Below are 24825 nucleotides of genomic sequence, written 5' to 3'. Positions count from 1 at the left end.
AAAATATTGTGACCTTGATGAGCCTGTAAAACAAGTACAAAGCCTGTCTTCTACAAGCAGTGTGATTTCCAGTAGTAAGTCTTTCTAAAAAGGATACATGTTTGCCTGTTGTTTGAGGTTTACACTTAATGACCTACTTGGTCCTGATTCATTAAAGACATACATATGTTAATTGATTAATATTAATAGTTCCACTCGGATCAGTCAGTTGTAGCTCTTCAATGATCAGCCTACATCCTTACAAATCTAGCAGAAATAGTTAATTTTATATAGAAACCATACATAGAGTAGGCCATAGCAGGAATCTTGAAATATTTACAGCCACCCTGTGACCCTCTTACCTGCCTTGCTGAAACAGCCCTACTGATGCCAACGATGCTTCTACTCAAGCAGCTACACCCCAGCTGGTCCCTGAGAGAAAGGCTAGCTGAAGGGCTGGAAACTTATTTCTCTTAATATCCCTTAAGCTAAAAGCCTGTTTTTACAGAGTATAACCTTTGCAGTAAAGTGGACCTATAAATGTAGATATTAGAGGCATTTGCAAGAGTATTACTTTTGTAGTTTTTAATTTGACTCTCGAAGGAGATATTTTGTGTTTATATGCTTTCATTTCCTTCTATTATTATTTTGTGCTATGACATGATTGGTTCTGCAGTAAGAGTTCAGATAGCCCTGGTAGACTGAGCTGTGTTCAAGCTAACAGTTTATGGAGAGTTAACAGGATATACCATATAGACTTTTTTTTTTAGTAGTAGGGGGAGAGCTACACTATGGATCAAATGGAAAGATTCGTACAAAGTATAGTGGCTCTGTGTAACAACTGACTGAAATCTGAAAACTAAAAAACTTCTGAAATACAGAGGAACTGAGACAAACCAAAATAATTTTGCATAATAATTATTTGGTAAACAACCATATGCATGTAAAATCCTGGACGCTTCTGCTTTGCACTGGCAATTTCAGAGGCAGCAGACCCAGCTCATCTTTGACAAAGCTCCTTGCCCAGACCATCACTGAATGTTTACTTAAGAGGGTGAAAATTAAAAAGTGTGTTATATTTAATCCAACTGCCTTTTTTGCTCATTATTTCAGTATTTGTGGATATTTCTTGCTTTTCTGCAGGCTTGGAAATGTTTGTGGTGCAGAAACAGCTGGCTCTTTTACTTCTTGATGTCTACTAATAGATTTAAGCAGCCAACTGCTGACTGACAAGTATCTGCATATTCACTCAACCCCCAGCTTGCTGGTGTAGAGCTGTGAAGAGAGAAGTAATGTGGGACACAGGCTGTTATTGCCTGCCCGCAGAGCTGACCACATCTGAGCAGGAGCAACAGTACTGTGCCCAAAGCCAGGGAAGGCTGCAGGTTCCTGACCTGGATTATGGTGATTATTTCCTTTAAATAACTTTCCAGAATCTACATGCACATACTAAATGGAAGAAAACGTTAATTTTCATTATTCTTTCTCACAGATGCAATGTGTGTTTTCTTTTTTGTCTGCAACAACTTGCAGTCACATTTATCGTAAGTTACATCTTTGTGTTGAGGCAGAATGCTTCCTCAGAGTCACTGGGTCCACTTAATCTTTTTTTTCTTTCTTTGCAACATCAGGCTGCAATTTCCTATAATGAGCCTTATCTGGATTGTTTGCAAAGTGAGTGGAGTCTCCTTTTTCCATCTCTCAGGGGCTTTTTCTGTCAAATTTCTCAAGATCAAGAAATTTTTTCCAATCCGGTAGTACTTCCTTACTGAGCTTTAGCTTCAAACAAGTATCATCTCCAAGATATTACAAGATAACACCTGTTGAATGATAGAAATATCTAGACTGGTATCTTTAATTGTTTTAAACCAATTATGGGGCACTTAACGCACTTCAGATGATTCACCTTACTGGGAAATGTTTCCCTTGCAGAAGAATACTTAAACTCTGGGCTGTGATGTCCTGTTATTATTGCTGCCTTTGGTATCTTTAGTAAATTTGGAGGAGAGAATTGGGAGCTACCCAGAGGCTGCAGTGAATTCATGGCACGCTGGTACCGCAGTGACTTACAGCCAACTACCTCAAAGCAGACAGCATGCTCCTTGGTGAGGATGTAAGGCAGGAGTGCTTGCAACATTTAATTCCCTATACAACAGTCTAACTAGGCGTTAACGGACCCTGTTGGCTTTTGTGCCTCAGCACCTTTGCAGCTTCATCTTTGCCCTCACGCTCCTGCAACATCATTGCCTTGTCAGGGATTACACCTGAAGCTCCTCGGGTTTTATTTCCATTTTGTCTTGCGGGGATTGCCATGCACTCAAATGTGCGATCGCTCATGGTTGCCTTCTTTCCCACACCTAACAGTGTAACTGAGTTCTGAAAATCCCACATCACAGAGGAGAATTAAGTATTCTTGTGTGAAGAAATTCAAACACGGCTGTCACAGCAATCCTGTATTCTCCACGTTACAGCTTGGTGTTAAGGCATAAAGCTGTATTCCTACTAACAGAAGATACGTTCATTCTGCTAGGGGGAAGAACTGTGACTATTGTGTAACTTCTTAAATGGCTAAACTTAACTTTGTATCGATGAAGTTTTCCATAGTGAAGAAACAGGGCCACCATGCCAACTGGCAGAAGGAGTGGAAGACATCCAGCCTCACTCGGTTCAGGGACCACATCAGCCCTTGCTGCTTGGCAAATACATCCCACCAGCTCCGAGGATGGCGGGGCTGACCAGAGAGTTGATTTCTCATGCAACCCGCCGGCTAGGCTCCGGCTTCCTCCGGTGAGCCGACAACCCCACCTTGGCGAGCGGTTAACACCAAGAGCAGCGCTTCCTCTGTCGAACCCAGCCCGGCAGCTGGACGAGCATCTTCCGCTGACCACATGCGCGCAAAGAGGGGCGGCCGGCCCGGGGCTCCCCCCTGCGCCCCGCTCCCCCAGCCTCCGCGGGGGCCCCCCTTGCCCCCTCGCCGCGCAGCCGCTCCGGAGCGGCCGGGGCGGGAGCGGGGCCGTCCCAGCGGCGCCGTCCCGGGGCTGTCGCTCGGCCGGCGGCGCACATGGCCAGCGCGGGCGGCGGGGGCGCGACGCTCCCCCAGGGAGGGGCTGCCAACTCTCCGGCGGCGGGCGGCCCCCGCCCCGCACACCTCCCCCGCGCGGGGGGAGCGGGAGGGAAACCCCCAGTTCCGCTTCCTGACGGCGCCTCGGCCCGGGCGGCGAGCGGCGGCCGGAGCGCGGGGCTGCCGGCGCCCATGGCCGGCGAGCGGACGCGGCGCTTCACCCGGAGCCTGCTGCGGCCGGGGCAGGCGGCGGAGCTGCGGCACAGCGCGGCCACGGCCGCCGCCGCCGCCAGCGGGCGGCTCCAGCTGCGGGTGAGTGCGGCGTGGGCAGCGCCGGGCGGAGCGCGGCGGGCAGCGGCCCAGGTGCGAAGCGCGGCGGGGAGCCGGGGCGCGGCGGGGGCCGGAGCGGGAGGCGCGGCGCTGGGTCTCCCGGCCCGCACGGTCCCTCTGGGCGAGCGCTGGCCGGCCCGGGCGGCTCGCCGGTACCTCCGCGTCTCCCCGTTTCAGTGCTACCGACGGCTGCTGGTGTCCCTCTCCTGGCTGCCTTCCTCTCTTGAGTTTCGCCGCTTCGCTTTTCCTTTCGAACGAGCTTTGCGCGGGCAGGTGAAGCGGAACACGAAGAGCTCGCTGTCGGTGCCGGTGTCAGCCCGGCGTGCGCCGGGGGACGGGACCGAGCACTCCGGTCTCCGAGTTCTTCTCAGTCACGTGATTTTTTAGGTACTTCACAGCCCATATGCTCGTATATGACCATAACCACGGAGACACGTGTGTGCTTTTGGTGATTTCCACAGGAAATCCTGTGGAAGGGGGTCTGAAATGCCACAGAAACACGGACCCCAGTCATCCCAGTAGCATTCGCTTCTGAAATCCATTGCATGAGGCTTCAGTCTTTCCAACAGTGGAATAGTGCAGACGGGCTGCAAACTCATACCATGCTACTTGCACAGTATTTTCTCTTCCCTTTACGTGATTGTATGTAAGAACTTTGCTGACAGGCACGGACGGCAAGTTGTTAGGTTTCACAGAGAAATGCCCCCTAGCCTTTTCAAATCACTAGACATTTATGAGTCACTTAGCCATTTTTATATTAAGATCCCTTTGGACTTAAAGCAATGCGTTATGAGAGATTAATGACTCCTTCTTAGATGATTAAGCATATCATTACTGTGAATCATATAATTCAGATAAATATTTTCTTCTAGTTTTTTTAGGCAATAGAGTTCACAAAGTAGACTAAGAAGCTGAAAGAGGGAAAGTTGTAAGTGAAATGTCCTCACTCATCAAAGTTTACCCCACGCCAGTGCCTAAATGCAGTGCACAGTCTCTCTCTGCATAAAACAGGAAACAATTCTGCAACTCTCTTCCCATAAAGTTAGTGGCCGTTCCTGTCTTCTGAGGGGCCTTGCCCACTAGAAGTGGAGAGCAGCACTAAAACCGCTGCTCTGCCTGGAGGCAGCAGCCAGTTCATGCTTCCTGGCTATCTGTATACCAAATGGGAGTTGTTTTCTTCACATCACCAGATTTGCAGTGCTTCTGCAGTCAGCTTTGAAGGTCTTCATAAAGCATTTCCACGCTTCTGACGTGAAAGCTTGGTAGAAGCTTACTTGTTTCTCTGGCCTTCCCACAAAGGTTGTAGGTGCTATGAGCCCTTGCTAAATCCTCAAGTGTCTCTACAACTACTGCTGGCAGATTTGCACTGGCCTGCCCTCTGGGCACATAGAGATCAGAACTTGGCCTGTTGTCAAACAGGATACACTACGCTGATGAAGTTTTGGTGGGAACGTTCTAGGAACTGTCTTGGCTGCTTTGGGCTCTGCCCAGACACTGTGCTGAGTAGTTGTCCCTTAAGAGTATATTTAAGTCCATGTACCAGCTGAACTATTGTATTCTCTAATTGCATCTTAAAGTGTTATAAATGAAGTTCCATTAGAAGTATTTTTCTCTGCTGCAAGAATGCAAAAAAACCCAGATAATGAGAGTGATGAAGGAAATCTGAATTTGATGGTCTGGTTCTCCTGAGGAGAGTGTTTTTTTAAGGTGTTGCTAACAGATCTCATACTGCTAACTTAAGAATGTAAGTATCTAATTACTGCTCATGCGTTTGAGTTATATTTTACTCAGTCTGTCTTTAAAACATCAAGACTTCAGTTGTGGGGCAGCAAAAATTGTCTGCCACTTCTGTGAGTCTGACTTCCTGTTGACTGATGAAACATACTGGTGCTGGATTTCATCAGGGCTTTTGATTCGATATCTGAGGCAAAGGCAGTCAGATCTGCAAAGATGATCTTTTAAAGACACTGAACTTAAGATTTGGAGACGCCAGGCCAAATTCTGGTTTCAGTTATACTGCTCAGTGGGAGCACTTAGGGACTTCCAGATGTTAGGTTTTATTCCCCAGCAGGCACAATGGTTCTGAAGTCTGGGTTGCTTGCTGTGTTGAATATCTACGGCTCTGGGAAACTTAATGAAGTTACCATCTTTTTACCACGCTTTTTTGGGTTGCAGTAATGTTGCCTTTGAAAGGCAAACTTTTATAAAATACCTTATGCTGAGGACTCATGCCAGGGTACAAAGCTTTTCTCTTAAGGTTAAACCTTTTCTAGCTACATCAACTAAGAATGAGCAGAATTAACCATTGTGTCTTGGCTAACAGACGGAAGATGCCTCAGCAGCCATAACCAGGGTTGCTTGTTGTCCATAGCCAGGTTTGGGACTGCCGTGCGGAGCTGCGATGTTCTCTGCTGGGCAGCGATCGGTGCCTCTGGGTCCGTAATGCAGAGTGCCAGGGCCAGCAGGTGGGTTTTCCAGGGGAACTCCTCTGGCCCGTGTGCCTGGCACAGGGGGGACTCTGGGGTGGCACAGCCATTGAGGTAAGGCTATTGTGGAAAAGCCCCACTGGACCTGAAATTTCCAGCTGAACTTTTACTGACTTTTTTTGTACCAGAAGTGAATATTCTTGCAGAAGAGAAAAATCTGATGTATTCAGTGAGGTGCATTGGTTCTCATCGCATCTTGCTCTGGCTGTATCAGTACCTTGTATTCCAGTTAGGCTAAATCTGACTGGAGTGTTTGGAAAGTTGGCACAGCTGCAAATAACTGGCTGCTACAAAGCAGGGAAGGTGTGAAGGTGTAAAGAATTAAGTGTAAAGTGTAAAGAATTAAGCCTCCTGGTGCTGCTTTTGCGTATCTCCTGGATTGAATTGCAGCTGGGTCTCTGTCAGCAGGGATTGTAACAGCACCTGCAGTAGGGGTCATTCGTGTCTTAGCAATTTGGTAAGAGCCTAGGGATCAAATGCCTATTGGACATTAACTGTCTTAGAGAAAAGTGGAGTGGAGTGTTGTGTCTTTTAGCTCTTTACTGTCTTCAAATATATTGCTGTTTCTTTTGTGTATTTTACCTTCCCTTTTGCTCATATTTATTCATTTAATATGGGGAAAACAGCTGGTAGTATTCAGCATAAAATTCTGTTTGTAGAAAGAAAAAAGTGTCAGTGTAATCAGAGGAAAAGAGATGGCAGAAATAAGGATGTTTATCATTTGGTGGTGTATTGTTTAAGAGCGGAACTTCTGTAGTGCCTTGGAAGATAGAAAATGGAAACAGAGGTTGAGAGTGGAATATATGTGTGTATCTTGTTGGTAGGGGGTAGTAGCTGCTGTGTTTTGGCGTAAGTAACACGTTCTATGTTAATTACCCAACTCTTCATCAGGTGTGGCAGTACTTCAGGTTGTTTCCATAAGTGCCTAGTTAAGCTTTCATGTAGAAAAGGCAATTCACCAAACTAGTCAGTGAAATAGATCAGCATCACCCAAGAGGTAAATAATTTATTGTATTTTGAAACTTTGTTGTGAAATTCTTTGTCTCTTCTAATAGAAAAGGCTTGTTTGAAAGTTGCTTTGTGAAAGCTTGCTGCCACTGCCCAAGAAAGCCAAATAGCTGTGCCCAAGAAAGGGAAATTAATACGTCTGTTGCTTCATTTGTGTCTGTAGCTGCAGCAATATTTCACTGGAAGTTTTTAAAATAGGGATGGGCCAGTCAGCGCTCCTAGAAATCAGCTTGCTAGCTGCTTAGCTAATATTAAACTTCACATTATGCTATTATTTCCAGATCCCAATTAATTTGGCTAAGTACTGCTGGCTGCAGTACTCATCCTTTACATAAAGTATTGTGACACTGTTTTTATAAAAGAGCTGCGGGGGGTCTTGCTCCTCATCTCTCTTCCATACTTAAACAAGTTAACAGCAGTCTGGAATTGGGTTGTTGCTCCACGTGTCTTTTTTTTTGGCCGAGGTTTCTTTCCATCACACTGCAGCCAAGCGCAGAGAGTTGTGGTGTCCAATGACCTCGTACTGGCTGTCTCTCTCGAGTGGAAGGCTGGATTACATGGCTTTCTCTTCCCCCCAGAATTTTTTCCTCCTTGTTATTTAACCTGGGACTGCTGTAATTCCTCCCTGAAAGAACAGATTCCATTTGTTTCTAATATATATTTTATGTGGTATATTCTTTGCAAATAATAAACTATTTGTATTGTAGTTGTATATTTCTAGTTTTGGGTACGTAATAAACTGTTGGTGGGGGGTTTTTGTGACTCCAGTGGTGTATTGTAGTCTCTCAAGAAGAGTAATGTATATTGTTCACAGCCTGACAGAGAGCACTCACTCACTGCCTTGGTGCTCTGGATAATTATAACAGAGCGTTGACTGCTTATACTGCAGGATCATGTTGTACGGCCTTTTCTTGTTACATGGCCATGCTTCAAGTGGACTTCCACGTTGAGAATCAGGCCAGTGAATGAAACGACATTGAAAACTTTGTCTGTTGAGAAGGTACAGCGTTAACTGAGCTATTCCAAAGACACAAATTGGACTGTGAAAGGCTCCTTTCTTCTGGGGATATTCTGATGTCTACGGTTTGTCCAGGGTGAACCAAAGTACAGCATTTATGCGGACAGTGAATATACCATGGTGCTGTATACAAAATAGACTCTGTGTGGTTGTACATACATGTAGATGCACAGTCTTCACAGGCCAATCACTAGATTTTTGTCTGTTTCCCTGCAGAATTCTTAATGGATTGGCTCTTTCTTATTTTTGTGTTTTTTTGGTTAAGGCCAAGGTGATAGCCTGGTGAGGTAATCTTAAAAGCAGGCGCATAGAGTGAAAGCCTCATCCCATTTTGCTGGTTGAGGAGAGACAGAGTTTGTTCATGGCACAGGCATAAGAGAATGTTATCTGCAGTCTAGAGCCAGTGAAGATTCTGCTTTTGCGAGCCTTTGCATTTGAGATAAGTTGTGGTTTGCCCAGGGTGGACAACTTGTCAGGCATATTGAGGATGTTAGCAACTTTCTGTGAATGCAGTGCAATACTGAAGTATTAAACGAGTTTATATTTGTATTTTACCTGTGAACCTTGCTCATGAACCTGTGTTCCAAAATTTATCTTTAATTAATATCCTGTGCAACATCCCTTACCGGTTCAAAGACAAGGCACACATTATTTGCAAGTAGTTTCCTGTCTTAGCTTTTTGTTTTGTTCTGTTTTGGAGTGTGTGACAATTAATTTTGTAGCTGTTCTTTAGTTGGGGTATCTATCGCACAGCAGCTTGCAGTGGTGTCGCCCTGAGAAGGATCTGATGGTTCTCAGCTGGCTGCTGGAGCCCAGATGTAAGGGCAAGCCAAGCAAAGGGCACAGCAGGAATGCACTGCTTGCACATTCTCTAGCTGCTGGGCTCCCTCCTCTGCAGGCGGACAAAAGGGCCAAAGTCTTCTCCTGAGCAATTCTAGGAACTTCATCTGAGACCCGCACCGGGGATTAAATTGATGCCGAAATGAGGAAAGGGAGATAAGGGAAGAGGGCCTCAGAGAGGGTGGAGACAGAGAAGGGAAGAAAATAGAAAGAAGTTAAAAGCATTGGAGAAAATGGGGGAAAAGAGAAAAGATTTTGTGGGAAAAGAGAGGCTGAAGAAGACGGTAAAACGAAGGAAAGAAATGAAGAGAGCCGCAAGAAAGATTCATCAGGTTGGTGAATAACTCGTGCAAATAAAGCCTTCATGTGGAACCCTAGGCAGTCAGTTAGTAGGTAGGGAGACCTAGGCTCTGGGATTTAAATGCAGAGTTTTTACTGTTGTCTTGAATCTGTCGCTTGACTAACGCTTTGTTTTAAATTCATGGGAAGTGAGTCAGCTTGAGTAACTCAGAATGCTCTCAGTTTATAGAAGCTGCATTAACTTTTTTTCCCTTACTTACAAGGTTAAATAAGGGGTCTGGGGAGGGAGAAAACGAATAGCAGTAGAAAAGAGAAGGAGAATCTGGAAAATTAAGTCTTGCATTGGCTTCGGAAAATTAAACCTTGTGTTGGCTTCAGAGGACAGTTGTGCAGAGAGGAGGGTTAATATTGTTGTGGTTTGTAACAGGCAGTTCTGCAGTGCCTGTGTCACTACCAGAAGTCAAAACATGTTTGTAACTTTTCTAGCACAAGGTCAAAAGGCTATGAAATAGTGACACAGATGGGGTTATTACACAAATAACAAAGACTTACTTGCAGTGTGTGTAATGTTTCCAGTTTAGGATTGCCTGCATTTCACAGAATTTAACACTAATTTTCTGAAGCTAGATTATATTTGTTGTCTGTTTTATACCAACTGTGTATTCTTACATTAGCAAATGCCAACTTTATCTCTGTTTTTCTTGATTAAAAAAAACCCAACAAAACAAACAAAACACCTGGCGCTAACTGCCCAAGATCATGCAATAAACGTACAGTAAGAGCCTTAGAATGATTGCCTCTGAGTTCATCCCCATCATGGGCTGTCCTGCCCCATATGGCTGAATAATTTGCCTGGCTGTTAAGACTGTTTCATAGTCTGCCCCGCTATTCTGATTGCTGACATTTTTTCCTTCTCCTGTAAAATGTAAGAAAACTGAGAGGTGCCTGCCCGTTTTGTGCTTGCTAAGTGTAAATGACTTCTGCTCGCGTTGTCCCTTTCTGGGCAGAACACAGACAGACTCCAAATAGCAGTCTCATAAGAGGGCACCAAGCTGCATTAGTGCTAAATGGTAATGGATGTCAGTGAAGCCTTCTGCAGCGTTCTCTTACAGGAGAAATTCAGGAGGTTTTTTTCTTCTTTTTATTTCCCACCCCTCCCCTCTCCTTTGCTTTTTTAGATTGGCCTCAAAATACAGTAGTATATTATCTTTTTCCCCTCCATGTCGATGATATATAATTACAACCTAAACACATTGCTTAAAAATATTTTTACTAGATTACTCTGGTACCGCTTTTTTTTCACCATGATACACACAGGCAGAGGTCAATGTTGCTTTTTTGTTCTTAAATTTTACACTGTGCTTTACAAATACAGGGAGAGAGTTCCCTCGGTTCACCCCGGAGATGGTGCTGCCCAGCCTCTCCTCTCCAACTTGTGCTCAGGGAGTTAACATCCAGCCTCTTTCCTTGGGTACTGTGATGCTACTTTTCAGCTGGAACCCAAATACTATGTGTTTTGGAACGCAATGTAATGTTTTGAGATGACATAATGTAGATGTGCTTTAAGCTTGCATAAAAATACATCAGATGAGGAAATCTGGCTACATTTGTGACATGCGCGGGTTCATACTGCACAGACAGCAGTGCTAACTGTAGCTACCATCATTAGGATCCCAGGAAAATACAGGGAAGTGGAGATGGATGCCTCCCTCCAACAGGAGTCATCTTCTGCCTCTGTGAAACAAGGTTTTTATCTCTGCGGATTAAAAAAAAAAAAGCCTCAAAGCCAGAAAAAAATCCACTGCGTTACACTTTAAATTACCAATTCATTCATTATTAATTAACAATTTGCTTGCTAGTAGATTTTCTTCCCTCTATTGCTGTTGTGCCCTTGGTGTTGTATACATTGTACAGAAGCTTGGTAAGCTGTCAACGTGTAGCGGATTTCTCAATGGTGAGCGCAGTTCTCTGCCTTTGACTCTTGCGTGGAAGCACAAGGCGATTCTATCCTTGAGTCTGAAATGGGCTTTTCGGCTTTGAGAGTAATGTTCGCTGACTTAACGCAAACATGATTCTAGGTTACTTTGACATGTTGACCTAAATTAAATGATGTAGATATAATGAAATTTAATGAATGCAATGGAGTTGGATACGATGGAGGGGGGGGGGGGAAAGCTTCCTTTTTTAAGTGTTACTATTTATCAACAAAGCTAGTACAGAAATGTTCTCTCTGAAAGTGGAATGACTAGATATGTTTACCGTAGCCAAAGGGGAAAAATCTTTGTTTATTATCTTTGGTTTTGGTTGGATTTTAATTTTTAAACTGTCATCATTTGAATGCGTTGTTTGCCTGTGTATGTTTTCTGCTAGATGCACCTTCTTTTGCAACTGTGAGTAGGCTGATGTATGACAGCTGATGTTGAGGAGTGTACTTCTAATTTATAGGCAAGAATGAAATTTTGGACTCTGAAGTGGCTCGTAACACACGCCTCTGCTTTTCTGAGGACTAAGTTAAAGGCTCACCACGTGGGGAGCACAATGGCTCTGTAGAGACAAGACCTAGAAACATCTTTTATCCAAAAGGTGTTTGGAACACTTCAACTATGAGTTAAATGTGTCTGTGTTTTGATGCATGTTCCTCTGTGATCTTTGTTCTAGATCAGTTTGTTTTTTTCTTGTTTTTGGGGGAGAGGTTGGCATGGTTTGAAGAAAATACACTTCTGAAGCGTGAGAAGCTTCTCCTGTGATTTGAGTTTTTGCTAGGTTCTGGGACAAATTTGAGGGGTTTGTAAACCTTACTGGATTTCACATCCTGCCCTCCACACTCAAATTCCTCTGACTTCCAAAAACTTATTCATTAAGATTCAAACCAGCGTTTTGTATTTTGCATGAGTTAGAAGAATCCTTTAAGAGCTGTGGGTGCCTACCTGCAGTTTTCCTGTGACACCTTTACCAATTTCTTTGTATTTCTTCTTGGTATTAGAATTAATTCCTCTTGCTTTTCTCCCTCCTGGTCCATTTTCTATATTTGCACTGTGACTAGAATTAATGGAATATAGCACCAGTACAAGGATTATTACTTGAAAGCTCTGAAAAACAGCCTAGTTGAGGTTAACTTTATTGTCTCTATTTTAAATGCAACCTCCCTTGCTTCCTCTCATCTTTGATACAGGCATGATGCATGTCTGTTGCGGGGGCATTGAAGTTATTGTCCATGGCGAATACTCGACTTATTTGGCATCTGTGATGGCATAATTTGGTATTAAATGTGGTCATAAATTGTTTATGCTCCTTTGATAATTGTGCAAGTACTTGCTCGGGAGTGGGGTGGGGGGAGAAATTTGGGACCTTCTACTCCCTTGTGGTGTGTCTGAGCAGGAGCAAGTGTCTTCATCCTGACCCTTGCAGGCTCCGGATGCCTCACTGCGGGTGTGCTTGGTGCTGCTGCAGCTGGGAGGTGGGGGAAATGAGCACTCTGGGGTGCTCTGGTTTGCAGATGATGTGTCCCCTAAGGTGCGTGACAGAACAAGTATTCTGGGAGGAGGGGCATGAGGAGAGGCAGGGGGAGAACTGCTATGGTATCTTCTGGCCGCAGTGGCATGTAACAGAGCATCAGTGGCTTCTAACCCTGAAACCACTTTTTCCATCCCTTTCTGCTGCTGCGAGACACCTGTTGCTGCTTCCTCCTTGTCCTCTCTCCACCACGCCCCGCCTGCTCGCCCTTTCAGCCTTGTGCAAGCACTGGCAAGCCCTGGTGAAGAGTCCAAGCCAAAAAGTGAGCAGAACAGAGGAAGGAAAGGCTGCTGGTGCCCAGATATTGCGTAAAATGTACGTGCAGTTTGAGGGAGGGAAGGACGCCAGTCCTTCATATCCCTCTCCTCTCCCCTTTGGAAGCAAATACGGCACTCCTTTCCTATGCTATGAGTAGGTGCAGGAGAAAGTATTCAGAGCTTGTTGAGTCTTTTAGAGTGAAAGTGATGGGTTGAAGACAGCCTGGGGGCTATTGGTTGGACCCGTTTAGTTAATAAATCATCTTTGGAGTCCGTCCTGTAAAAGAGCTTTCTCCATTGCTGTGCAAGTACCATGGCACATGCCAGGCTTGATGTCTTTTGTTAGGAATGCCTCCGTTGCATTTCACAGGCCATAAATTAACTTCTGGTATTTGTAGTAATATCAGTCTCTCTTTGGAGACAAGGCGTACAGCCTTTTTCCTGGCTTTTTTTTTTATTTTTTTATTTGTTTGCTAGAAGAGCCTCAAAAGTGGTTCAGAGGCCAAAACTTGGCCATCCTTGCGATGGAACTATTTCATGGCTTTGAACTTTTAAGCTCTGCTGAACAAAATACAGGAAAGTGCATGGTACAGAGCAATTGCATTGACAGGGAGAGACATTAGGAAAACAAGTGCCGGGTCACAGCTCTGATTCTGCATGCAGAGAGAAAGGGAATGATGAGTTAAGTATTAAAAACAGTAATGAGCAGAGCTTGATATTTATTCCGGAATATCATGTGGTCTGTATCTTTTATATTCACATATTTCCTATGCATACTAAAATATGTGCTGAGCTATCATGTCTCCATTGACAGTATATAGGCACGCTTTTTTCCTTCCGTTCGTGTGTAGCAGGTGGACTCCAGCAGTGGATAAAGAGCAATTAGAGTAACAATGCCGAAGTGCAATATCATACACAGCTCTCATCTGAAAGCAAGTTACTAAAAAGCATCTGCCTGTTCCAAAGCCCACACCTCGTTTTAAGCATCAGTTGCCTTTTACATGAGTAACAGTTGTTTTTTCTCTTTGAGCTGTGTGATTATGCAGTGTCTGCTGACACCATTTCATTAAACAGCTAAAATTGCAAACACTGGTGGAAATGAAGTCATAGAACATTAAGTAGAACTGGATGATACTGGCCTCTTCAGTGCTGCATGAATTTATCGTCCTAGCTTCCCCAGAATCAATGAGAACTGTTCTGGAGGTTAGTTCGAGAGCTTGCCAAATGGCACGAGCAGAAATTTAGCTTATCTTCTTTCCTGGTTGAATAATTACTTGTGGTTTAACAGCAACATTGAGAAATCCCTAATATAGACAAAAAAAGTTGCGGTCTAGGTAGATGATAGCTTTTTTTCAGGTGTCTTTCAGGAACCTCCTGCTCGTTCTTTGTATATTTCAAGTACATACCCAAGTGTTCATGGAAAGTTCACTTTGGAATAGAATTGCAGCTCATGAAACACAGCAAACCAAAGTGGTTTAAGTCTGCTCATTTTGGAAACGGAAGAAGATGGCATGATTTTTTTACATAGAAACGATAGCTCCAGCTTGCTGTGGATGTTGGCAATAAAATACTTCTTGCCTTCTATGTATCCTTCCTCCAGAAAGGTTAAGGAGATAACCATTTGCAGACCAGTTTCAGGTGGAAGTTACAAGTTCCTTGCCATCGCAGTAAGCAGGATGAGCAGTAGTACAGCAGGACACAATAACTGACATGGCTTGATATGAGGTTTATCTCCTTTTTTTCTTTTTAAAGTTGTTCTTGCAATGAGAACCCTTCAAATTGACTAGACATGGCCTGGGCGTTGCACTTAAACATAATCTTACTCTCATTTCTTCATTCTCGTATCTACCCACTCCCTGTTTTGCTGCCTTCGCCCCATCCAGTCCTCAGTCCTTGTTGCTCTTTGTGTCTTTCTCCCACTTGTCTCTGGGCCTCCGTTAATGCCCCTCTGTGTGCAGGAACAGTGTGTCAGTTGTCTGTCAGGCACCCTATCTCTGCTTGCCATCCACACCATCTTAAAACCCACGTCTCCCAGGAATTCTCCTTGCCAGTTCTTCAAACTGGTAATCTTTCTGCCCCTTCTCTTCACTGAACAGTTGTCCCGAGTTGCTCTGTCTGGCCATGCCTCTCACCCCCGTACTGTCAATGGCTTTGGCAATATGCCTCTCTCCTAGCTTTAGAGTAAAGTTTTACATTAAACAAATGGTTTCGCATAGATAATTGCTATTTGAATGACTGTTTGTTAGATAAAATACAATTCAAAGAATAGGTAGTGACTCTTCTTGAAAGAAGAACCTCTCTACTTTTCCTGTTTCCTTAAAGAATTTCTGTATTGGTGGTTCCCTGTTCAGTATGGTGTGGAAGACAATGCAATGTCTTGATGTGTGAACGTATCAATAGATTTATACATATGCTTAAATAGACTTAAGTAAATAGGTAGCTGCCAGGGCTAACATTTATTTCCTTCAAATAATGTGGCATGCATGTTTTTTGGGCTTTTAAGCAGAGATACTTGGGATTTAAATTCCATGCTGATGGATACTGAGAATGAGCTATAGGGGCCGCTACACTTGGTCTTTGTGCCCTGACACTTGTGTGTTTCTGTTTCCTACCACTCTTTCCCAGTGTGTTTTTCAGAAGAGCCTGACTCCTAATCCTAAAGGATCTGGCAGGGATTCAGATTTGAAAATGTGAGTTTCTTTATTTTGGGGTAGTGTTTGTGTCATAAAGAATGGGAGTCAGCAAATGACTTATAATTGGAGCCTGAAAGCTGAGGTACAAAGCCTCTATTGTGTAGCAATGAGGGGCTGCTTCTGAATGTGCGAGCTCCAACCGATGGAGCTGGGTCTAATGTCACCCGGCAGCACCTCTTGAATCCATCGTGCATAGTTTATGTTGCATCTGGTAAGCCTCGGTTGTGTTACCCGGTGTGGAGGTGAAGGTGGATGCGCTTTAAGAGCGGTGATAAGAGGAAGATCGCTGTCAAGGAACCGCAGCAAAGTGGACCTTGCCATTTTGCCCTGAAAAAAACAGCTGCAGTTTTACGAAAGGACACGTATCAACTGACTGTTGATGGCTAAAAGGATGAAACTTTTAAAAACAAGAAGTCCTTATATGTGTGGTTATTAATAGTTTAAAATGCAAGAATTACAGGAATTAAAACTAAAAAAAAAAAATGACAAGAAATCTCAATCTTCCCTATCACGTGTTTCCTTCCCCCCCCCCCCCCCTTTTTTTTTTTTAATTCTCTCTCCCCCTCCTCCCTCACTTTATATTGGCTTGGAGGCTTGCATCAGTGGAACTAGATATATTTTCATGTAATGCTACAGTACTTAGATAGAGGACACCAAATGGGAATATTTAGGGTCGAGAAGACCGTCTTTTTTTCTTGTCTTTTAGTTGTGGCTGTTAAGCGTGAGCCTTTGCATCACTAATGGCTGGAGCTGCCTGGAAATCTGCTTATTTGTATTTCTTTTGCTGTTCTTTGAGGGGATGGGTTTGTTATGTATTGGAGTATGTGTCTCTCTTGTCTTTTTTTGTTTGTTTGAAGTGCAGTTAAATGCTGTTTTTAACAACTTTGTGTACTGACACAACTGTGCCTCAAGGGGAAGCACGTTGAGACGGGTGCCTTCAGTACCAAAACCCTTGCAGGTTAGCACACCATTCTCCTCTATTTCTTGTTTATGAAGATTTTTTTCTTTCTTGAAGAAAAATACCTGGAAGTAATAGGCAGCTAGTGATTTCATTCAGTTAATTGCTGTTAATACAGGGCAAAAAAGATAAGGCAGAAGGACAGTGGGTCAGATTCTTTTTGCCTGTGTCAGAGCTCCAGGTGTTTCCCATGACCAGTATGCCAAACAGATCCTGCTATCATTAGTTTACAAGGATGATTTTAAAGTGTTTTTCTCTGTCTTAAGGGTACAAAAATAAATGAAAATTGAACCATGACTAAGTAATAATACTTTTTCATTGCTATTATCATGGGGTCAGTTTAGGAGATTTTTTTAGTTTTTATGTCTGTCTGTAAGATAACAGTAGTAAGAACTAGTGAAGAACAAGTGCTAACCGTACAACTGCTTTTAGACACTTTGGCAGGAAACACTATTTCCTGTTCTGTTGACTTTCTCATAAATATTAACCCATCTGAGGCTTCAACATTTGTTGCCACAGTGGGACAGACAATGTCAATAACAGCCAAATTTAAATATCTTTGTCATTAAATAGATATAACAGATTCTGGTTAAAAAAATACAGAATTTCCCATTAATTCTTTTGATCGCAGTGTAACGTCTTCACATTTCTATCTGCATAGTCGAGTTGGCAAGCTGGATTAGATTTACCTTTACTGTATGTGCTCATACTGGTGTGGTTTGCTCTTCTGGATCAGGTTAGAGCTTCCAGAAGTTGTCATAGGCAGATGCTGGGTTCCTCAGCACTCTGAAGTCAAATAATGATTGTAGTGCCATTTGATGACATGCTTCCCAGATTACCAGATAAATCTACGTGTGGAGCCGGATGATGGATCCTTCTTCTCCATTAATTTCTTGAGATGAATTGTACCCTTGTCTCTTGAAACCCCAAGCAAGTGCTACCTACGGTCCGAGGGTAGCGGCAATACCAAGATAGAGGTGAACCTCCCTTAACCTTTCACCATGCCTATTGCCCTTGGCTGACAGGCGAGTGAACGCTGGTTCAGCAGGATGTCTTTACTTAATTAAGGTAGTACCTCCTCCCAGGGTGCAGTAGTCTTTTGTGGCTGGCATTCAAGCTTGTGGCTTTTTCAATTCAGATGCTGATACATGAGATTTGAAAGCCAGAGGGTGCTGCTTCACAGAGTGGTGAGATCTGCTGATAACCTTGTGCTGGGTGGGGGACACGTTCTCTAGGTGTCTCGCTTGAAATGCTGTGGCTTCCATTTCCCAGTGCTAATGTATGCCACCAGCAGTCTGTCTCACTAAATTGCCAACCTGATCTTTTGTGAAGAGTAGTCGTGTTGAATTTCGCATTATTACATCAAGAGTAAGCCACTGAGTGTGAGTAATTGTAACCAAGTCTGCCCTTATGCCTGACAGTGTGTGTTTAGTTGCGCGTATGTGCCTTTATTTAGATGTAACTGTTCTTAATTTGCTCAGCTGCGTGACAAAAGCATAAATGACAGCAAGGTGAGAGCTCTTTTGTTGGCTGCAACTCTGTGTTACCGTGAAATCATTGTAACATTACATATAAAGTGATAAACGATTGTTAACGTCTGATTTGAATCTAATTGCAGCACTAATTATATGTTGGAGTAAATTTCAGCAGAAATGAACAGTTGCTATCTCTGTATCTTAATTTCTATCAAAATTTTAAGAGAAAGTTGAGAATATTTTTTCCATGGTGTGAAAAAGGGGTATGTTTAAAGGCAATCTCTATGTATCAACATGTATTTGCTTGGATATTGCACGCTCTAATGAAAGTTTTGGCAGCACAGACAACCAGAGTGTTTACTTCCTTAAACAACAATAAAACGATCTTTAGGGTTGAAGTGCCAGCATGTAGTCTGTAACATTTAAATTATTTCCTTATGCATTTGCACTTTTTCAGCTGGAGTTACTTAAGAACATAAGCCAGTTGAATGCCCAGCTGCCAGCAGAAGAATGAGGGGGTGGTCCAGGAAGCTGGTCATCTATCTAAAAATCTAATTGCATGTTCAGCGCAATTAGAGAACTGATTGCTTCCCTGAAATAAATCAATACATTTGTAAGCGTAAATAATTACGATTTCTTGAAAAGTGCTATCTGCCTGCTTTGTTCTTTATTTCCTACTGGGGTTGAGAAATCCTGGAAGACTAAATAGAGAAGAGGTCAATGTTTGAGTACTACCTAAAATTACTACATTCCTTTAGAAGTTCATTTGAAATGTGTCATAATAAAATAGAGAATGACATCACTTCTGTTATACTACATCTTTTTTTTTTTTTAGTAATGCTCTGAAATGGTTCTACAAGAACAGAATTTTTTTATACATACCAGTTAATAAAATAAAGTCAACAACAGATACTTTTCAGACTTCAATAATAAAAACAAATGACTTGCATTTCAGTCAGTGAGAATGAAAACTCTTTGCACATATGTGTATTTAGCTCATAGTTTCTACATATTTTAATCTCCTTTGGAGTTCAGTATTAATCTTTCAAAACACATATGTTACTAATCAAAATATTATTCTTCTAAAGATTTTTGCCTGAAATACCGAGCAGAAGACATATGTTTTTAGAGACTGTGTTACAGCTTAACAAATACAGACCAAACAACTTATTATTGGGCTGGTTTTGCTAATTTTGTATTTGAATAGAGAGACTTGTGGATGTGAATGCTAATTGTTGCCAGCAACCCAGGTTTGTTAGTTTTGGGTTTTGTATGATTTTATTCTCTTCTGGAGTTCAAGTAAAAGAAAGGGAGTGAAACCCTGACAAGAGACACAAAATGGAAAACACATGTTGCACAGAAAAGCTGTCCAGGGGACAGAACACCACAATGTCGCTCATGAGATGCTAAAATAGCTGTTACTCAGTTTGATATAGCGAGCACATTATTGTGCTGTGGGAAAAAAAAAAAAGCAAAGCGAGATCAGTTCCAAAAAGTGCAGGATGCTTTTTTTTGTGTTTTGCCTTTTGGGGTGCTTTTTCCTTTCCATGGTGGTAAGGGCAAAACTGTGGTTTTCGGGCACTTCCTTAGGAGGGGCGTGAGAGGTAGAAGAGGAGCCGTGTGGGAGTTGCTCCAGGTGTATCCTTTCTGAAAGGGCTACAACATCCCCCTGAGGACTGTTGGTCTGAGGGACCTTGTGGTTTTTGCATGCCGTTACATGGGTGGTCTCACTGCTCCATTATGCAGCTTGGACTTTCCGATTAGTGTAAAAGGAGGGGGGTTATGAGCTGCCCTGAGATTCTAGATCTGCTAAGAAAGGAAAAGTTTTGGGGCTAATCAGCCTCCTGTTGTATCCAAGCGGCTACATTCTGTGGTATGATAGCAGCTGGCACCGCATACCCACAGATCCCATTTCTGTGAAATGAATTGTCTTGTGGAGACTGATGTTTACGCCAGCAGGATTCTGTGGAGGACGATTTCTGTGTAGAAATTCATGATTTGCCCTGTGTGCTTTAGCCCCAGAAATGTCATGGTTAGGACATACATGATGTGATGTGATCAAACGGGGAATGGCTGCTTGGTTTGTTCCTCCTGGGCCTATCAGGTTCGAGGGGTTTTTTGAGCAATATTTAAAAACAAACAAACAAAAAACCTGAGACACTTCCTTAATATTTATAGCCTGAAAAACTTTCAGAGTCCTGATTCTTAGCTGCTTTATTTTGGGAAAAACTGGATTCTTGGCACTGATAACAAAAAAAAAAAAGGATCTGAAGCCACATTATTATACTGCTAGTGGAAGTAATCCATATTCTTCTTGTGGGATCTTTCCTGTCAGATAAAAGGATACCTCTGCAGCTGCTCTGTTTGGGGGAGTGGGGTGATGGGACATCAGCACCTGAGACAACACAGTTTTTGCTGGCCGCTATATGTACGAATTTTACTTTGCGTTTCCTTTCTTACTTTATTCACAGTTTGTGCCTCATTTTCCATTTTGCAGCTGTAGAAGCTTATGCTCGGAAATTGAATGAGATTGTTCCTTTTGGTTCCTTGCTCCTGGCTGAACTCTTTGCATATGGACCCTGCCTCAAAGTGAAATTGCCTTGAAATAATAAGCAGGGATTATACAGCTGACTTAGAGTTGAAAGAAGCCTGATTGGGAGCCTCTTTTGCTCATTCTGTGTTAGGTTAGAAACAGAGCCTTCTGCAAAGTGAAATTGTATGGCCTAAATGGCCAGTTTTATAGTCTCTTGTCCTTGTCTTTGTGTTAGTCTTTGGCTTGAGTAGCTCTTCCGCTTTGGTTGTGTTTAGGGCTCTCCCAGACAGGGCACAAATTCAGACTCTGGTTTGCTAGACTGAATAAGCCATGTTCTTACACAGGCATGGAACAACTTAGTTCGGAAGGAACTTCTAGAGGTTGTCCCTGCTCAAACCAAGTCCAACTAAATAAGGTTGCTGTGGCCCTTGTCTGGCCAAGGACAAGACTCTCCAAGGATGGAGATCCCACAGTCTCTATGGTGCCCTGTTCCAATGTTTGACCACCCTTCACGGTGAAGAACTCATTTTATTGTATTTAATTGGAATTTCCCTTTTTGCAAGTTCTGTTCATTGTGTCTCATCCCCTGCCAGTGTATCTCCAAGAAGAGTCTGTCTCCCCTATACCCAGTTGCTAGGTAGGGTATAGACCAGCAAGTTTTCCCATCGGCCTTCATTTCTGAAGGGTGGGCAAATGTGTTTTTCTCAGCATTTCTTACTGTGTTGAGTCCTTCAGCCTCGGTTTATCTTGATGACCTTCCACAGGACTCAATCCAGCGTGTCAGTAGACTCGTACTGTATATCTGAGAACTGGACACGTCAACCCAGATACTCACTTCAACACATTCATTCCTTGGTCATGTTAGCTGGTCTTTTCTGCAACTGGTTCATTCCTCAGGGTGGCCAGACCTGTTCATGTATTCTCAGGGATGTCTCACCAGGTTATTCATGCCATTACTATTAAATATAGTAGTATAAGTACTTCCATTGCTAGACATACCTTGCGTTATATCCAGGACTACATTGAACTCTGTTCATGGCAGTGTCATATCAGTAGTTAATGATCATTTTGGCACTGGTCACTGCTTCTAGCTCTTCCCCCTTTATTTTCAACTGCTGAACTCCCAGCTTGCAGTAGAAATTCTTATCTTCAAGGCATTTGATGTTTTGAATTAAAAATTTATTAAATTAACCTGGAATGCTTTAGGTGGCTAAACTCCCGTCTCCCTGGGACAGTCCATCGTTCTTGTGAGGGAGTTTGGAAAGGGCTTTCTTGGCTTGAAAATCCAAAAGCCTTCTGTGAACAGCATGTGCAGAGCCAGGTAGGAATTGCTGCTGATCTCTATCACGTGCGTAGTCTGACTGGGAGGCAGAAGGTGTTGGAAGTTACTCTTGTCCTGTCAGTCTGGCTTCTGGGAGAGAGGAAGGATACCAAAACTGGGAGGCAGGAGGTGAGTCAGTTTAACCTCTCTGGCCTGACTTCATACATGGGGAAAAGAAGTGGGTGTTTGTTTTTTTTTTTTTTTTTCATTTTTAATGCAGACAAATAAAAAATGTGCTTGGCTTCCAAGTGGTTATTCTAAATGTGGACATACTAAAGAATGTGGTGGAAAGCTGTGACCTAGGTGGAGATGCCGCCAAAGTTGACTGTCTCTGCATAAGACACAGGGATGTGCTGGGGAAAAAGTTATTGCAATCCCTGGCAAGAGACTGAGACCGCAGGTCTGCGGAGCTGGTGAAATTCTGTGTATGTGGCCTTCAGGGTCCCAGTGAAGAAGACAGAGTAGTCTTGTGTCCTCTCCATCTTGCTTGTGGCCATTCCTCAGCACGTGCTATGCAGGCTGCCACTGAGTGCCACGCTCCAGTTCTCTAAATATTTTCTCCCTGTGTTCACTTGCGCTCAAGAGAGTCCTGCTTCTCTAGCTTATCTGCTAAATCCTGTGTTTGTAACTGTCTTGTGTAAGTTAGGATTTGTGTATGAAGCCTGACCCATTCATTTAGTATCTGATTCCACTCTTTCTTGGTGGTCAACAGTTAATATTTTTCTTTGTTAAACAATATGAGAAAAATTAAAAGAAAAAATTCATTTATCTCATTTAAATTCCTACCTCAAATTTTAAGGCATGTGTATTTTTTCCTACTCAAGTGAGCTGTTTGAAGAGTAAAGGAGTGTACGAGTAGACAGGAGCAGGCCAAGAGATACCTTCCCTTGCAGGCTCTCTTGGGGGCTGAAAAAGAGATAAAATCTTTTCAAAGAGGTGGAGGCTGAAAGTGTTCCCGTTATGGCGCAGTTCTGTTCTTTTGTTATCTGTTCTTAGCTGGGTTATAAGTAGAAAGATGTCATTGGCTTGGACTGGAGGCAAATTGGAATAAGAAATGCATTTTCTAACAAGATATCTGTCCTAAAATTCTGCTTTACTCCAGATTTGGGTGGTGTCTTTTTGAAAATAACTCTAGTCTTTCTGTATTTGTTCTTGCCTTGTATTTCTAGCTTGTATTTGAACAGAAATGTTCAAATGTAGCTGTTGCAGAAATAGAGGCTAGAGACTTCAGGGGGTCACTTCTTTGCTTTTAAAGGTAAATCTGTGCATAACTTGTCATTCAGTATGAGCCATGCAATATTTCAAAAGGTTAGATAGAAACAGCAATCCTAATCCCTTCCTTTGGGCTGCCTCTCTGGGTATGGTGGAGAACACTTGACTCTTCTTTTAAAGGTTTTGCATAGTGCAGTTATTTCTCTCTCTTTTTTTTTTTCTAGTTGTTTTTTTGGTGTGGTTTTTTTTTTTTTTTTTAACCATAAAGAGGAGATTTTATAAACACAGTCATTTAATCTACATTACTTGTCATACCCAGCATGGAGAGCCGAGTCTGGTGGTGGATTTGTCTTTCATCTACTACTCCCTAGAGGGTGCCATACCCTTACTTTCTGCAGTCCTTCTGTTTGCTCTGTAGCCAGGTGACATTGCAACGGTTTTGGCCGTGACAGGAAGGTATCACCTGAATGGTGCACTAGTGTAAGCATTGCTTGCTGCTGTGTGAGGTGCAATGAAGAGGAATTATGTTGTTGAACGATTTCAGCCCCTCTTGTATAGTTATATCTGTATACTACTAACTGGGGAGTTTGCGCTGACCGTAACTTAGTATGGTTAAGAATTGTTTGTGTTGATCAAGGGTAGCTTCATGAGAAGGAAATGCAATTTCAAGATGAAAAAGCCATGTGTCGTTCAGGAGCTGTGCTGACCAGTTACTGCAGTAAATGCCTGCTCTCCCAGGTCCCTAAGGAGCAGCTGGTGGAAACTAAAGAAATAGAAAGCCTGTGTACTTCTGACTCTCTTAATCACCTTTGGCAAGACCCTTGGGCCTGCTCTGTTGTTTGAGACCTCAGTGCTTCTGATATTTGACTGTTTTGAAGCAACACTTTGAAATGCAGAGCATGAATGTTTTTAAATGACTGCAAGAGGATATGTTATGAGTGGAAGACACAGATGCTATTTATGGCTTTTAGCAATTGTGCGTGCATAAGCTTTCTCTGAAATAAGTGTGTGATCACTATGTATGCTTTAAAACCGTTTGGTTTTTTTCTTCTCAAAATGTGTGATGGCAGTGGTTCAGCCTAGAAGTCACAGCCCTTTGTAGGCCACTGGGCTGGATGTGAAAGCTGCGGGATGTAACTGTGTTGGAAGAGAAGATAGGGCAGCTCCTGAAGATGGATTCTCATATTCCCCCAGACCTCCATTAGCAATCTGGCAGCAGACAGAGAACAGGAGGTGGTACTGGAAATGCTGCCTCTGTGGCAGTGAGAGATGCCACTACAACAGGATGCTCCTTGGGCATAAAACGTGCAAGGAAAGGAGGCTGATTAACGGGAGTTTCTGTGATCAAGCCGACTGCCATGAAGACTACCTCTTGGAGTCCTTCACATGACCGATCTGGGTCTTGATGCCAGTTCCTTGGAGCCTGGTTAGGATTCCACTGTTTGTTTTGAAGTAGCAGAGCATGAAGAGAGACTTTCAAAACTGGGTACATTTTTTATTCCCTCTGCTTTCCTTGCAAATACCTCCAAGCCTTTATGAAAACAAATACTGGAAACAAGGATCTTTGATGTCTCTGAGGAGAATTCCCTTTGCTAAGAGGATAATGTCTGTCAGCTCTTTTTGTTTTGAAAGGGTGATGTGAGTGATAAATTATAAGGTGCTGAGAGATGACACAGTAGTAGCTCACCAAAATGTGAGTGAGCCTCATCTGCATCAAGGTAGAGACTGTAATTTTCTTGTTGTATCTTGCTTCAAATGCTTGCCTGCTACTTGTATAGGCTAGACCTTAACAGAAGTTTTACTATAACTGTGGGACTATGAGTGGAGCTGCGAGTGACAGC

The 24825-nt window shown here is 43.0% G+C and overlaps 1 protein-coding gene across 10 annotated transcripts in view; it reads left to right on the top strand.

The window, feature by feature from the left end:
• The first annotated feature begins 3217 nt into the window (after positions 1-3217).
• DOCK10 (dedicator of cytokinesis 10) overlaps positions 3218-24825 on the top strand; it is a 161447-nt gene continuing 139839 nt past the window's right edge. For all 10 annotated transcript variants that reach the window (XM_074591139.1, XM_074591140.1, XM_074591137.1 and 7 more), the window contains exon 1: positions 3218-3352. In XM_074591139.1, coding sequence (XP_074447240.1) covers positions 3233-3352 — 120 coding nt within the window. In that variant the 5' untranslated portion in view covers positions 3218-3232. The remainder of the gene's footprint in view (positions 3353-24825) is intronic.

Source organism: Larus michahellis, chromosome 6 (genome assembly GCF_964199755.1).
Source record: "Larus michahellis chromosome 6, bLarMic1.1, whole genome shotgun sequence".
NCBI classification, from domain to species: Eukaryota; Metazoa; Chordata; class Aves; order Charadriiformes; family Laridae; genus Larus; species Larus michahellis.
The sequence above is the reverse complement of the archived record's forward strand: the minus strand, read 5'-3'. Positions and strand labels throughout refer to the sequence as shown.